The 14,347-nt window shown below is 40.6% G+C and overlaps 2 protein-coding genes across 5 annotated transcripts; both read right to left on the bottom strand.

Moving 5' to 3' along the window:
- Positions 1-5,086: 5,086 nt before the first annotated feature.
- LOC4345835 (uncharacterized) lies at positions 5,087-9,627 on the bottom strand. Of its 4 annotated transcripts, none has more exons than XM_066303520.1 (8): positions 9,492-9,627; positions 9,092-9,396; positions 8,690-8,775; positions 8,562-8,604; positions 7,520-7,576; positions 7,379-7,436; positions 5,617-6,464; positions 5,087-5,533 (listed from the first exon to the last, which is right to left on the bottom strand). In XM_066303520.1, exons 2-8 carry the CDS (start codon positions 9,233-9,235, stop codon positions 5,399-5,401), a joined length of 1,371 nt encoding a protein of 456 aa, XP_066159617.1. In that variant the 5' UTR covers positions 9,236-9,396; positions 9,492-9,627; the 3' UTR covers positions 5,087-5,398. The 4 variants fall into 4 exon arrangements, with proteins under 4 accessions (XP_066159617.1, XP_066159618.1, XP_015650950.1 ...); XM_066303521.1 differs by having other exon boundaries at positions 5,087-5,528; XM_015795464.3 differs by having other exon boundaries at positions 9,092-9,251.
- A 2,735-nt stretch (positions 9,628-12,362) lies between these two features.
- LOC9267255 (protein transport protein SEC31) lies at positions 12,363-13,986 on the bottom strand. Its single transcript, XM_015793483.3, has one exon. It carries the CDS (start codon positions 13,915-13,917, stop codon positions 12,727-12,729), a length of 1,191 nt encoding a protein of 396 aa, XP_015648969.1. The 5' UTR covers positions 13,918-13,986; the 3' UTR covers positions 12,363-12,726.
- Positions 13,987-14,347: the final 361 nt, after the last annotated feature.

Here is a 14,347-nt window from a genome sequence, read left to right as displayed (position 1 = left end):
TTAAGTCTAATTAATCCATCATTAGTAAATGTTTACTGTAGTACCACATTGTCAAATCATGAAGCAATTAGGCTTAAAAGATTTGTCTCGTAATTTACACGCAAACTATATAATTAGTTATTTTTTTCATTTATATTTAATGCTCAATACATGCGTCCAGATATTTGATGTGATAGGGTGAAAATTTTACCAGTGTATCTAAACATGCCCTAAATTAAGCTTTATGTTAACTCTAAATTAAGCTTTAGGGGTGGATTGGGTTGGGCGACGCAAGACGCAACCAAAGAGGAAGAAGGGGGGGGGGGGGGGGGAAAGGGGAGGGACATGGAGGCTGGGATGATCGGAGGGAGGTGTCAGGGGATGGCAGCCTTTGGGGAATGGGGATTTTCATCAGAATTCCTGCTGGGGATGCCCTCCTCTTTACCGGACCCTCCTTTGAACGTTATTTGTCGGCTGCCCTCGGTCAAAAGCGCGCGTCGGCCGATCCATGGATTTTATCCCAACAGTGCACCGTAGTTAATTAAGTCCTTCTCATGGATGTTTATCACGATAGGGGCAGTCAACAGTCATTTGTTAAAAAAAAAAGATGAATGAGGCAGTCCCCTTAAACCTTACTCCCTCTATAAAAAGAAAATCAAATTCTAACAATACGTGTCTAGATTAATCTTTAAAATTGGATTTTTTTAACACAAAGTATACTCCTGTACATCGGTTCAATAAATAAATATGTGGATATGGTACACACAATAGAAGTATGGTACAATTTCATTTATCTAATAAAATGTTTGTTATATAAAATATAAATATGACTTTTTGTCTAAGTTTGGCCTTTACTACATAGTATAGTAATATTGGTATGTCACTAATTTTATAAAACAATCCACATTATACTATTAGATCATTTTCCCTCTGTTAGAACACCTAGTATTTAGAGACATGCTATTTGGATAGAATTTGTTTGTGTCAACTCACTTTCCTGACCGTACCAATGTCGTTTCAAGAAAATGATATCGTTTTCGACTGTTTTCGTCCCTAGTCCATGTAGGGTATCTTTGAATTTTATAGGATTCAATAAATTTTCTTTTTTGCTCCTTAGATACAAAGGAATGGGGTTTTCCAAATCCTATGAAATTCGTATGGAATGGTTCATTGCCTATAGAATTTGAAATAAACTTAGAAAGAGCTCCAACATTTTGAAAAATTTTCATTTTAATATATCTCTCTTATTAGATTTCTGTGGTTTGCAATTATCTACTTTACACTTATATTCCTGTCAGATTCTTAGATTTTTTTTCTATTTTTCTGTTTTTTTATTCTTGTGATTCGAAGGACCCGTAGTATTAACCACTGCGAGCTCATCTATGTTGACATCGGTTGGATTGTGCCAAGCTGCTATGAGAACACCCATTCTATACTACGTTGCCATTGCAACATGCTCATCGCTCCAGGGTTTAGAAGCTTTCGGCATACAATCGTTCCTTACCGGAGACTACAAAAGTGGCCATGAAGAAAAGAAGAGGTAGACCGATGGAAGAAGGAAAACGTAGATACATAAGTTTATCTGAAGCAGTATATTTTAGATCGTCCATAAACTCAGTTGTGCATTGTCAAATACTCGACTAGAAAAAGAATAAAGACCACTACACCCACTTAAGGCCTATTCTTTAGAACTAGTAACAGATAATGGATTATCGTTGGCATGCTTTCCAAGCTCCTAATCAACTTTCTAATACTCCATTTCATTAGCATTTCTTTGAAAACTTTTAGAAAATAACCTTTTCAACTTTCTATCATTTAGTTTATTCGTACGTGCATTCAAACAATTATCATAAATTATTTTTTATCTACCATCAATCAGAACTTTATAACAAGTCTAAGGCCCTGTTTAGATCCCACCCTAAAATTTTTCACTCTATTACATCGAACGTTTGAACACCTACATGAAGTATTAAATATAGACTAAAAAATTAATTACAAAGATTGCATGTAAATTGCGAGACAAATCTTTTAAGCCTAATTGCTCCATAATTTAATAATGTGGTGCTACAATAAATATTTGCTAATGATAGATTAATTAGGCTTAATAAATTCGTCTTGCAGTTTACAGATAGATTCTGTAATTTATTTTGTTATTAGACTACGTTTAATACTTTAAATGTATGTCCGTATATTTGACGTGACTTAAAATTTTTTACCATCAATCTAAACACAGCCTAATTAAAGACGAATCAAACTTTTTTTTACACACACTACCGCTATTTTTGCCCATGATACCCAAACGACGATACCTACTGCTTCATGCAGCAGGGCCGTGTGTAGTCATTCGAAGCCTCTCTGGCACAAATATAATCCCTCCGTTTTAAAATATTTGACACCGTCGACTTTTTAATTATTTATTCTTTTCATATCATTTGATTCATTGTTAAATATATTTTCATGTACACATATGGTTTTATATATTTCATAAATTTTTTTAATAAGACAAACGGTCAAACATGTGCTTAAAAAATCAACGGTGTCAAACATTTTAAAACTGAGAGAGTAAGAAGGAAACTCATGATGTCGAAGACAAGCGGCACAGGGCTTTGCATACCCCCAAACAGTGGTAAAAAAACTCTCTCCAGCTGAGCCTTTTTATCTGGTGCCATTTCACCGGCATCGCTCCAGTGAAATGCCGGATGGAGCCGGGGAAGCACTAAGTGATACATGACTCTGCTACTATGTTAAAATCTCCACGAATATTAAGCATGTATATGTTGGTTTTCAACGGAACTTTAGTAAGATCAGAAATATATAGCTGGTTTTCACATCTTATAGCATGTGTTAGGGGACACATTTATAGGATGTCAGTGTGATGTTGCGCGTATAGTGGTGTGTGCGCCTGTGATTCTACCTTGTAATATCAAACAAAAAGGAGAAATGCCGGATGGGCCGCAGCTTTTTTTCACCATGGCGACCTCACTCTCCTCTCCGGTTAAACCGAGACAAGGGACAAGTTAACCGTGGCCTTTATGGCGTGTCCCCTCGCGACGCGGCAGCTTCAGTACTACCACCCCTTTGGTTTACAAAACGCAATCGAAAGCAGAGGAGAGAAGGCAGTGACAGGTCAAGCTTCATGATGCGTATGCAGACCATTTCACTCACTTTTTACTTTTTTGGTTTGCCCTTTCTTTCTTTCTTCTTCCCTGTCCAGGCAGCAAAGGCTTACATCTTTCTCATAAAAACGCACCCCGTTTTGTGATTCATAACAAATGTGCTTTGGGAGTAATCTAGCTTTTTTCCTGGAATTTAATGTGGTGGTACTACAAATTTCGAAATACTTTGGGACATCCTTTGGAACACGGTAATTTTGTAGTTCTGATTTGTGAAGGATCATACAAGAGCTAGTTTAAGCCGTGTGATATTAAAGAGGTTCCAGGTATTACGTCAAAAAAAAAGTTGCATGTATTTCAAACGAGACCTTGATAGGTAAAACATGCTACCAATAGAAGTTACTATGTATCTTCATGTATGTGCTCGTGTATAAAGACGGATCCAAAATAAAATTAGAGAGAAACTCATCTCCTTCCTCCTCCTTTAGTGCCCTCCCCTCCCCTCTTCCTTCTCTCCCTCTTCTTCCCCCTTCCCTCTCTAGTTCTATCAATGGTGATCTAGCGAGGTAGGGTGGCACCCACACTGGATCCAGCTCTGCTAGTATATATTCACATTGTTCTTCATTCTCTTTTGTTAAGCATGAAGCTCTTCTCACATCACATTGTGAAAAAGGTGGACGAGATCAAAACTTCACTATACATAATTTTTTTTCTCTTAATATGGATCAAATTTTCTAACCTCATATTTTCGCTTATGCTTATGTTTATCAGCCAAAATTTAAATTTTCAACCTTAAATTTGGAGCTAATTTTGAGGTTTTTTCATTGAAGTTTATTTTTCAGCCTATGCTTTTAGATAACTAAGAACACGTATATAAAAATTTTATTCACAAATTACTTTTCGTTTGCAAATATATCATTTCGCTTATATCGTGATGGCTCCGTTCATTTATTTATCTTTAAGGGTTATGCCATACTTTTTTTCCCTAATTTTGCATACATTTTCTAGAGCTTCGGCTTGTTTGGCAACATGAGGGAAGGGGATTAGGAGTTTACACGAGAGAATTGATGGTGAGATTAAGATGGGAATTTGATTTTTCATCCCAGTCTCTTGTTTGATAGAGGTGGTGGAAATTGATAGGGAGTTTAGTTGAAGATTAGGTCATTAATGAAAACGGATGGCTGAGATTTGTTTAGGCGAAGTAAAGGAGGAATTCCCTCCCAATTCCCACCCCCTACCCAGGTATTGAAAAGGAGGGAGTTCATTCCTCAATTCCCCATCCCTATCCCACCAAAATTCCCATGTCTCCCAACCAAACAATACAGTTAATAGCCTCATCCCTCTAAACTCTCAATCCCTCCTAAAAACTCCCTCCAACCCAACGGGCCGTTAGGTGATGAGCACTTGGAATGTTCTCGGGAGGAGACCTGGGCTGACAATCGCCATGCAGCCAACAGGGAACCTTGTTTATCTTGATCGTTCAGGGAAGGAATCATCTGCAGACGTGACGTCATGTCAATGCCGACAGGCTCTCAGATGCGTATTGTTCTTCATGAAGATGAAACAGTCCCTCTGACGTTCTTCACCGGCACCTAAAACTTCTCAAAGAAAGAAGATTTTCAGTCCATCCATCAGTCCTCTGTTGGTCACCTCCAAGGCAGACAAGAGTAAATACTGCTCCAAGGTTTAAAGTCGTCACCTCCAAGCTCAAGTTTAACTCTAACCTGCAATTCTGCAATGGTCAACACTGGTAACCTTGCTGTAGCAAGCTGTTACATACACTGTTTAACTTTACCAGTAGGCCAATGCATTATTGGCACCAAAGTTTCAGGCCCCATAGTTCCCCTTGTATGAAATCAACCATCGCCAAAATTGAAATTTTAAAACTTAATTTTAAAGTTTTTTCATTGCTATTTAAATCACTACGAACATTGCAATAGGGGGCCTCAATTCAAACGGTGGCGCATTCTGATATCTTAAGATAAAGAGAATAATTGAGCCTTAACTTGGTACTAGTACTAACATAATAATAGTGTACTCATGTATGAATTCAGTTGGCAGTATACTGGGACCATTTTGTGGCCTTACAGATACAATGTTGTGCTCACATTGCAATTAAATTCAGTCGATTCTACTACACATAAAGGCAATCGCATTGCATTCTAGAAGACCATGTAGCGTTGTGGGTTTCTCCAAAAGACCTAAGCGAGCAACTGGTTAGGTGTAACCGAAGCTGAGTTCATGAGTTATGATAGCTTTCGAATATCTGTCGAATACCTTTCAAGGATATTCGAATTAACTCAGAATTATAAACTGGTTGATGCAACCAGTCCATTTTTGCCAAACGGGGATCCTGACGGAGCAATCAAAGCAAGACTCTGCATGATCCTGATTTGACGCGCGCTAACTTGCCCCAGTTCCTCCATGGCTGCATCCCTGCTCTGGTGGATTTTGGTCAAATTAGTGTTGAAATTTGAGATAGTAAGGTTTAGAAGTATGGGCGTGGGCAAGGGAATCTACTTACAGTACTATCGAAAGGCCCTCTCAAAGAGTTGGGACTGTTGTCATGATTCATGGTTTCTGAGGTGTCCTTAGCTCTTTTCTTTCCATTGCTACTTGCTTGATCTATTCTCCCTTTTCTAGATCTCTGTGTAATGTTACTTGACTCCGCCTCTGCCCTACTACCACCTCGTTTGATGCCTCGTCCACCCTTTGCAACAGGAGTAGGATCACCAGTTATGTTCAATTCACTAGCGCAGCAAATGCCATTGATCACTTCATCTACATATGCCATCTCAGCAGCATGCTGCTTGGCAATAATGTCACTGAACAGTATATCCCTAACCATAACCCTTATTTCTGCATGAGAAGCCAAAGTTCCATCTATGGTTGAATCATCTTCATGCTGATTTGAATTCTCTGGTGTTCTATTTACTTCATTTGCACCTTCACTTGCACTTGTATCACTGAAAAGTGATGTTCTATCCTCCGATGGATCTAAATATGCCTTCATGGGTGTACAAGCAGATCGTCTCAGTCCTTCCCTTCTACCCACTGATCTCTCTGTCGTTGTCATCTTACAAGCCTCTTCATCATATACAGAACCAACTTGTTTTTCTGTCTTATAACTTGAACCCTCAATAGAAGCTTTTTTACCACTGGCTTGATCTTCACCATCAGTAGGACTGAGTTGTCTTGCACCTTCTCGCGTTCTTCTTCCTTTACGAGTGGCAACTCCAGTTGTTGCAGTATATCCAAGTTCTTGGTGCTGCTCTGCACTATGCTGGTCTTTTGTATCCTCTCCCATATGCTCAGAGGCTGGTGATTCCTTTAAGCCCTTTTGCTTTCTGACTTTCTTGGAAGAGGTCTTGGCTGTGTCCAATTCAGTCACACCATCAGGAAAATAAATTTAGGTACATAGTAAAGAAGCAAAATTAGGGGCAAATGGATTAATACTAAATAGATGGCATGAGTCAGGAAATAATACCAATGTGCCATTGACATGTTGTCTGTAGAACCCACTTGATATCATCAAAATTAATGACAGTTTTAAACTTATACATGCTTGCATTTCACCAAGCAAAAAAAATCCTTTTGTTTCATAGAAAAAGAGTACATTTGCATGTTATGTTCGTCATATCCAATTGAGCAATATTTGATATTATGTGATGTTTGAACTTTGAAGATCATGTATATCAATTACCTTCAAAGTGATGCTGCTCCATACTACTTCTTAATACCACCATTGCAAGGATTTTATTAACAGAAAAAGAGCATTGTTGACATATAATTTCTTATTTTTTACTAGTAAAATAGCTATTCTTTCTTCTGTCATCCAAATTCTGCTCTATCTATTGTTAGTATCGCCATATGGCTCTTTTCTGTTTTCCACTACTGCTTGTTCAAATGTTCTCGATTCCAATAAAGACTAACATGCCTCAACAATGAGTTACTGACAATGTGACCCATATATCAGTTTTATAAACCTCACTGTGTCATCCAGTTATCCAGTCATCCACCTAGATATTTTCTCCCACTGACAGAAGGTCTACAACGGTTAGCTTTGAGGCAGGGTTGGAATGGTCATTTTACAAACTCAAAGTCTAACTGACAGTAGTAGCAAGAGGGGTAAATTCTGGATGGCAGAAGAACAAAAATTCTCTAGTAATAAAGAGCGAATAAGGGATTGAACGAATGATCAAATCATTATCCATAACCACTAAAAAGCTGAGTAAAAAAAAACTTGTATATGTGATATATATCTTCAGGTAAAAACAGAAACTCACCTTTCAAGTTGCCAGCTTCTTCAGTAGAATCGCAAGGTGAATTAACGTGGGACAGCTCCTGCATTATGGGATGTTTTCAGCAGCTAAACATAGTTACATCTTAACATATGTGATGCAATTATGCAAAGGTGACTGTCGTACCTTCTTAACGGCCTCATGGAATGCTTCCATTGCACTTTTATTCTCTCGCTTCAGCATCTGCATGCGATGAGCTCATATGTGAAATATAAAATGAATATCGATATGATTCATTTTCTTCCAAGAGAAAAGATAAATGGCACAGATTTTTTTAAAAGTTTGAAAGCCCAAACCAGCTTTTTCAAGCAGTTGTATTATAACCATTCTAAACTGGTTTATGTTATCATTCTGCAGTGATAACCTGGTAAGCCGAAGAAAATAAACGAAGCAATCAAATATAATTTTAGGGTAAGACTTTTATATTTCTATTCTTACTTTCTTAGCAGTCCAAAAGACAAGGCTGAAAAATAGAAAACAATTACAAAAACCCAAATCAACTCTAAAATTAAGTTCTAGAATTCAAATTCTGGCTGTTGCTTATAAGCCAACAACCAGCCAAGAAAGCACCTAGTGATATCATGGTTGCCTTGGATATCTGTCAGAGGGAGTAGAAATTTAGAACAGGCCAACTATGATTTAGAGGCAGCTAAGTTATTTGCGACCATGTGAAAATCTCCTTTCACTTCTTCATTCTCTCCCCCATTCACTCCATTCTCACACTTGATCTGGCACATTTTTTTAACTCCACTGCCATGCTGCTACTAGCGGATCCAGCACGTGCTGCCGCTGCCCTTAGATCTGATGTCATGCCTGAAGCATTCAAAGTGTTGATTTGAAAGCAATTGTGTTGTTTAATTGAAAGTTGTTATTTGCAGTTGAAATTTGTTTTATTTTCATAGTTTAAAGTTTGAACCATGGTTTATAATATTGGGAATTTTATGGTTCAAAGTTTGAAATGCAGTTGGGAGTCAAGTTGTTCAATTTGGAAGTTTTTTACTTGAGAGGTTTAAAGTGAGGGGAACATCAAAGGAGAAAGGGAGGATGACTGTGAGTTATGGAATTCATGGTCAACTGTGTCAGAGGCACTTTCTTTCTAAATCTACAATGAGTGGCACGGGAGCAATGACAATATATCAGTATCCTTATAAATAGATATTGTGCATACCATTTTGAATTCCATGTTAGACTTCCAAGGGTCTACGTACATGCTGAAAATAGTAAAAGAAATAAACTTTTGTCACCAGAATATCATGGAAAGAAAAGAAGGCATAGCGCATTAATAAGATCCCTTACTGTACACAAGTGCCATACAAACGAACTGGAACATGATGCTTGGCCGTCTTCTTAGGCTTGCTGCTGATACATGAATTTTCAACGACCTTGAATTCAGAGGAAAAAAAAAAACAAAACAAAACCAGTGTAAATATACACATGGGAAAACTAGGATCATGGACAAAGTAGCAGTCAGCAAAAGTCCACTTCTTAGCTTCTGCATCATCTGAACTTCAAAAAGAAGTTCATGCCAATTCCATATATCTACAAATGTCAATCTATTATCCCAGCCAACATTAATATTTTACGATTTAGAATATAGCCTGCCTAATGCACCGTTCACTGAAAATATCTCATCATCTTATGAAAGAACGATACTTTGTGCATTCAAAGTTAAAGCTCGGAAGATGTATGCAATCGTACCTGTGCTGGCCACCACGAGCCAGTGTGCTTAACCCATGTAATATCTCCCAATCGGAAACTGTGCCTCAAGTTATCTTCTGAAAGCGCAGGAGACGATTGGCATTCTTGAACGCCATCTCCTTTCTCTGCATGTTCTTTCACCATGATGATCAGTTCAGACCTGCACCAGCACAGAGTAAGAAGAAAAAAAAACTGTTATAGAGACTGTCCACAAGCAGGGGCGGATCCAACTTTGGACATGGGGGGGTTCAGTTGAACCCCCAAACTTTTGAGAGGTTTAAGGAGGAGAAGAGGTTCTTCCAGATCTAGAAGAGAAGCTAGGGTTAACGCAAAGCAAATTCCAGACAACAGTAGTCCCGGTGGGAGAGAGATGAATCAGAAAGAGGATGTGGATGCTCACCAGAATCCCCTCCCCTGCTCTGCTCGCCAAATGGAGATCGCCGCCCCCTCCCGGCTCAGCCGCGACTCGCCTTGGCGGCGGCGCAAGGAGCAGAGGAGACAACGAGACGGGACATTTCGCGACACGCGACTACTACACCTTCGAACTACTCCCTCTGTTTCGTCGTATTATGCTGCATCTAAAATTATACAAATTTATAGAAAAAATTAACAGCATCTAAAATGCCAAACTAGTTCATACCCCTCAGTACTTATAAAAAAAGTCGTTTAGGATAATGTTTAAGTCAAACCTTAGAAATATAAATCATAAATAACTCTCAAGTTATTGTGAACTTGAGTTTGAAAATGTAAAAATTATATGAATAGATTTGTCTTGAAAAATACTTTCATCAAATTATACGGGTCTATTTGGCACAGCTCCAGCTCCAGCTCCACCCCTCCTGGAGTTGGAGCTCAGCCAAACAGTTTCAGCTCCACCAAAACTGGCAGTAGAGCTGGGTGGAGCCCTCTCATAAAATGAACTAGAGTTGTGGAGCTGGGTTTAGGCAGCTCCACAACTCCACTCCAGACCTATCTCCTCGAGCAAAATTTAGGAGTTGGAGCTGTACCAAACAGGCTCTACATATATCACTTTTTAATAAATATTTTATTAGAAACAAGAAGTTAAAGTTATGTTGAGCAAAATTTAGGAGTTGGAGCTGTACCAAACAGGCTCTACATATATAACTTTTTAATAAATATTTTATTAGAAACAAGAAGTTAAAGTTATGTTTTGGAAACCGTGTCGTTGTCCTAAACGACTTCCTATGTGAGTATGGAGGGAGTAGAATCTAACATTGAATATATTTTAATAATACGTTTTTAAAAAAAATATTAATATATATTTTTATAAACCGGTCAAACTTGAATAAGAAAAAATTCAAATGATTTATAATATGAAACGGAAAGAGTAGCTATTAGTATTTCTTTCTTTACGATGACTGGTGGCCCATGTATTATCAATACTTAAAAAAAATAACAAACTCGGTTAGCGATTGTATCGACAACAAACTCTTTCTCCATGAGCCACCATCACTACTCTTTCTCCATGAGCCACCATAGTTCCTCCTCTCCGCCTTCACATGCACCTATAGTAACCGACATGTCTTTTTCTCCTCCCATATCGTCATACACACTATTTGTTATGGTTGTTGTTGTTGTTGTGGTCAGGGATATCGGGCTTGCAGGGGCTCTGGGACGCAGGAGCTGCCCCGACAAAGAACGAAGACGCTAGATCCGGGCTCCTTCTTGCTGAATCTAGCGGTTATCCAAATGTCGGAGGGAAAAAGAAAATGGAAAAAGAAAATAGCGGTTATCCACCGACGTGGTATGAAAACAGAGTGGATACGGATGGACAATGCTCATACCATATTTGTTTTCAGTTTTTTTGCTAGTTAAGAAAACGAATGCGAATAGCTCGGATATAGAAACAAATACGAAATATCTCGAATAGGAAAATGATCGAATATGATCATACACGAATATGGAAACAATTTTTTCTCGGAACACGGAAACCACCTTAACTTCTAATAGAAACAAATATCATCATATATAATTAGACCATTTTATATGAAATATTGTATAATTTACAAAATATTTAAAGGTTTAAATAATATTAATAGTGTGGACAAGTGTTAAGAGATGGGCAACTATTAAAATCTAAAAAGGTATATTGAATGTCGTAAAGTTATAAAGAAATGGGGTATGTCTTTTATCTCTTCAGCGAACATTTGAATAGCACCATTCATTCGCATCCGTATATGAACTATTTGAGAGTTTTCGCTCCGAAAGGTATATGTATTTGTTTTTCTCCGGAGTGGATAGAAACTATCCGCTCCGTTTTCATCCCCAGTGACCCACATAATCAGTGATCATGTCCATGTGACTTCACACCAGAGGACCTCAATTCAAAAGCTTATAGCTATGCCTAGGGTTACTAAAGAGATTTAGTTCTTTTCAAACTTGGAATTGAAAAAATGGAGCAGTTGAAAAAAACACGATTTTGATAGGAATATAAATCCAAAATAGAGTATTGTGAAACAAAAAGAAATATAAATGACTGTTTGAATAGACCGTATAAAAAGTAATAATCGGATGGGAGATATAGATCAAAGAAAAATTTTCAAGAGGATGGAGCTTTTGCTAATTTTCCTATAAAATCTCTATAAGATCACCCATTCTATAGTAATTTCAAGAGCAAGAGAGTATATGCTTCACTCCTTTATATAAAAAACCTTGATAGAAATTTTTTCTGTAGTATTGAAACCCTCCAAATTTATATGTTTTTGCTAGAAAATCAAAGAGGGCTTGAGAATAAAGAGAATAACTATGACGCCCTCATTAATTAATGGGTGGGTGAGGGAAGGGTTGTTAGGGTAAAATAGGGAGAAAATAAATATGGGTATGTTCGGTGTAGCTAAATTGTAGCTGCACAGCAGCAGCCACTACAGTGCATGGTAAAGAAAATATATACATCGGCTATAGCATAGCTGGTTACAGCTGAAGAGCAGTGTTGTCGATTAGAGCCTATAGAGTGATTGAGTGGGAGAAATAATACTATAGTATCTTCTATATTTGTGAATGAAATTTAAACATTAGAATCTCTTATATTTATATTTATGGAAGTAAAAGCTTTATAATTATTGAGCAATATATGGTTTGAACTGTATAGAAACTAGTTGATTCCCAAGTGCTGCGGGAATTACTAAATAATTTTTAATATGTTTTTTTAACAATCGAGTTAGGAGTAATATTAGTTATTAACAACTGGTTTGACAAACCATGTCTAGAAAAATAAATTTAGTAGACCATATATGAGATTGTAGATGAAATATTAGGTTGTCATCTAAGGTGGTGTTTTTTTTCTCCTGAAGATAAAGATTAAGTTGCATCATCCTAAAGTAATGTACATTTGGCACTACCAACAACCCATCTGATAATCTTACAATTTACAACAACAAATCTTGCGCTCGAGGTGGCATGGCACAACACACAGAATCTAACCATCTAATGAGAACCAACTTTCCAACTGAAAGAAGAGGAAAATTGTTCATCACCAAAATTGCTGTTCTTGTAGAAGATCCAATCTCTCTTCATTTTCACCCCATTTTTGCCCCTCTCATCAGCAAACAAAGAATCTATCGTGCACATTCAGAACCATGAGTTTGGCGAAGAGCAAAATTTGCCAAAAAAACATTCTAATTGATCTCGATCACCACATGCTTGTTCTTACTGCTTTTGGGCCTCCCTCGCTTCCTTGCCCCAAGCTTTACAAGTTTGGGCTTCACCGGCAATGGCGCTGCCGCCGGCGGCGGCGGCGGCGGCGACGGCGCTGTCACTGTGCCATCACCGGAACCAACTGCTGCATTGCCCTCGGCAGCGTCGCCTTGAGCTGGCAATGGCAGGGAGTAGGGTCCCATTGGATAGAATCCCAGAGCAGCCGGTGCTTGCTTCGTCGGCGAAGAAGAAGAAGAAGAAGAAGAAGAAGAAGAAGAAGAAGAAGAACTGGTTGGTCGAGCGAACGCAGGGCCACCGGGGAATCCCATCGGGAAGAAGCCCCATGAGCAGTAGTACATGTCGGTGCCCGGCACGATGGGCGGCGGCGTGGCCATTGCCGCGGCGAAGAACGGCTTGCGGCAGCTGGGGCAGAGCAGCGTGCGCGCCTCGTAGGAGCGGGTGTACTCGTGCAGGTTGCAGCAGGACGGGCAGGCCGTCCAGAACGTCGCCGCCGCCTCCACCTCCGCCTCCTGCTGCCGCTCCGGCGTCGGTTGGGGTTTAGCGGCGCGTGGCGGCCGCCCGCGCTTTGGCCGCGCCGGCGGCGTCGACACCGCCGAGGCCACCTCCGGTGCCGCGGGAACAGGCGGTGGCGAGGCTGGCCGCGGTGACCGCGGCTGCGGCTGCGGCTGCTGCTTCTGTGGAGAGGGAGCGGGAGGCGGGCGAGGTGCCGCCGCGGCGGCTGCGGCGTCGAGGCTGGAGTCGAGGGAGGCCTTGCGGACAGGGTCGAACAGGAACGCCCACGCCTCGGCGACGAGGCGGGCGGCGTCGGCGAAGGCATGCAAGCAGGGGCGGTCGGGGTGGGAGCGGTTGAGGAGGAGGGAGAGGCGGCGGTAGGCGGAGTGGACGACGTCGGGGTCGCGGGACGCGGGGTCGGCGCAGTCGAGCCCCAGGACGGCGTACGGGTTGGGCGCCCCCGTCGCGAGGCGCCGCCGCTGCGCGGAGAGCAGGATGTCCGCGGCGGCGGCCAGGTCGTCGGCGCCGGGGACGGTCGGGTCGTCGGCGCGCGCCTGGGAGACGAACTGCTTGCACCCCTCGAGGTCCCGCGCCATCAGGAGCTTCTCCGCCACGCCTATCCACCGCTCGGCCTTGCGCCGCGCGGCGGCGGGATCCATGGCGTCGCGTCGCCTCGCCTCGCCGCCGTAGGGGGGGAGGACACGGGGGATTTTGACTGGGATTCTGCTGGGAAAGAGAAGAGAAGGAGATGGAACGGAGGAGGACGAAGAGGGGCCCGGTGGTGGTAGTGGGGTTTGCGGGTGCGCCCAGCAATTTTAGTTGGCGTCCTCGATTTGTGTTTTTGTTTCGATCTTCGTGTCACAGGACTCGGAACAGAGCATGAACATGAACTGCTACGTCCACACACATAGATTTACGACTCCATAAATGAAGAAGAAAATTAAGCTGACGCACATGAGAAAGCTATTACTCCCTCCGGTTCGATATTAATTGACGTTTTGAACAAGTTTGAGGTCAAATTTTTATAACTTTAATCATCAATACCTTTAAAAATATTTAGTTTAAAGGAACTAGAACAACATATACAGA

The sequence above is a fragment of the Oryza sativa genome, chromosome 8, assembly GCF_034140825.1.
Source record: "Oryza sativa Japonica Group chromosome 8, ASM3414082v1".
NCBI lineage: Eukaryota > Viridiplantae > Streptophyta > Magnoliopsida > Poales > Poaceae > Oryza > Oryza sativa.
The sequence above is the reverse complement of the archived record's forward strand: the minus strand, read 5'-3'. Positions and strand labels throughout refer to the sequence as shown.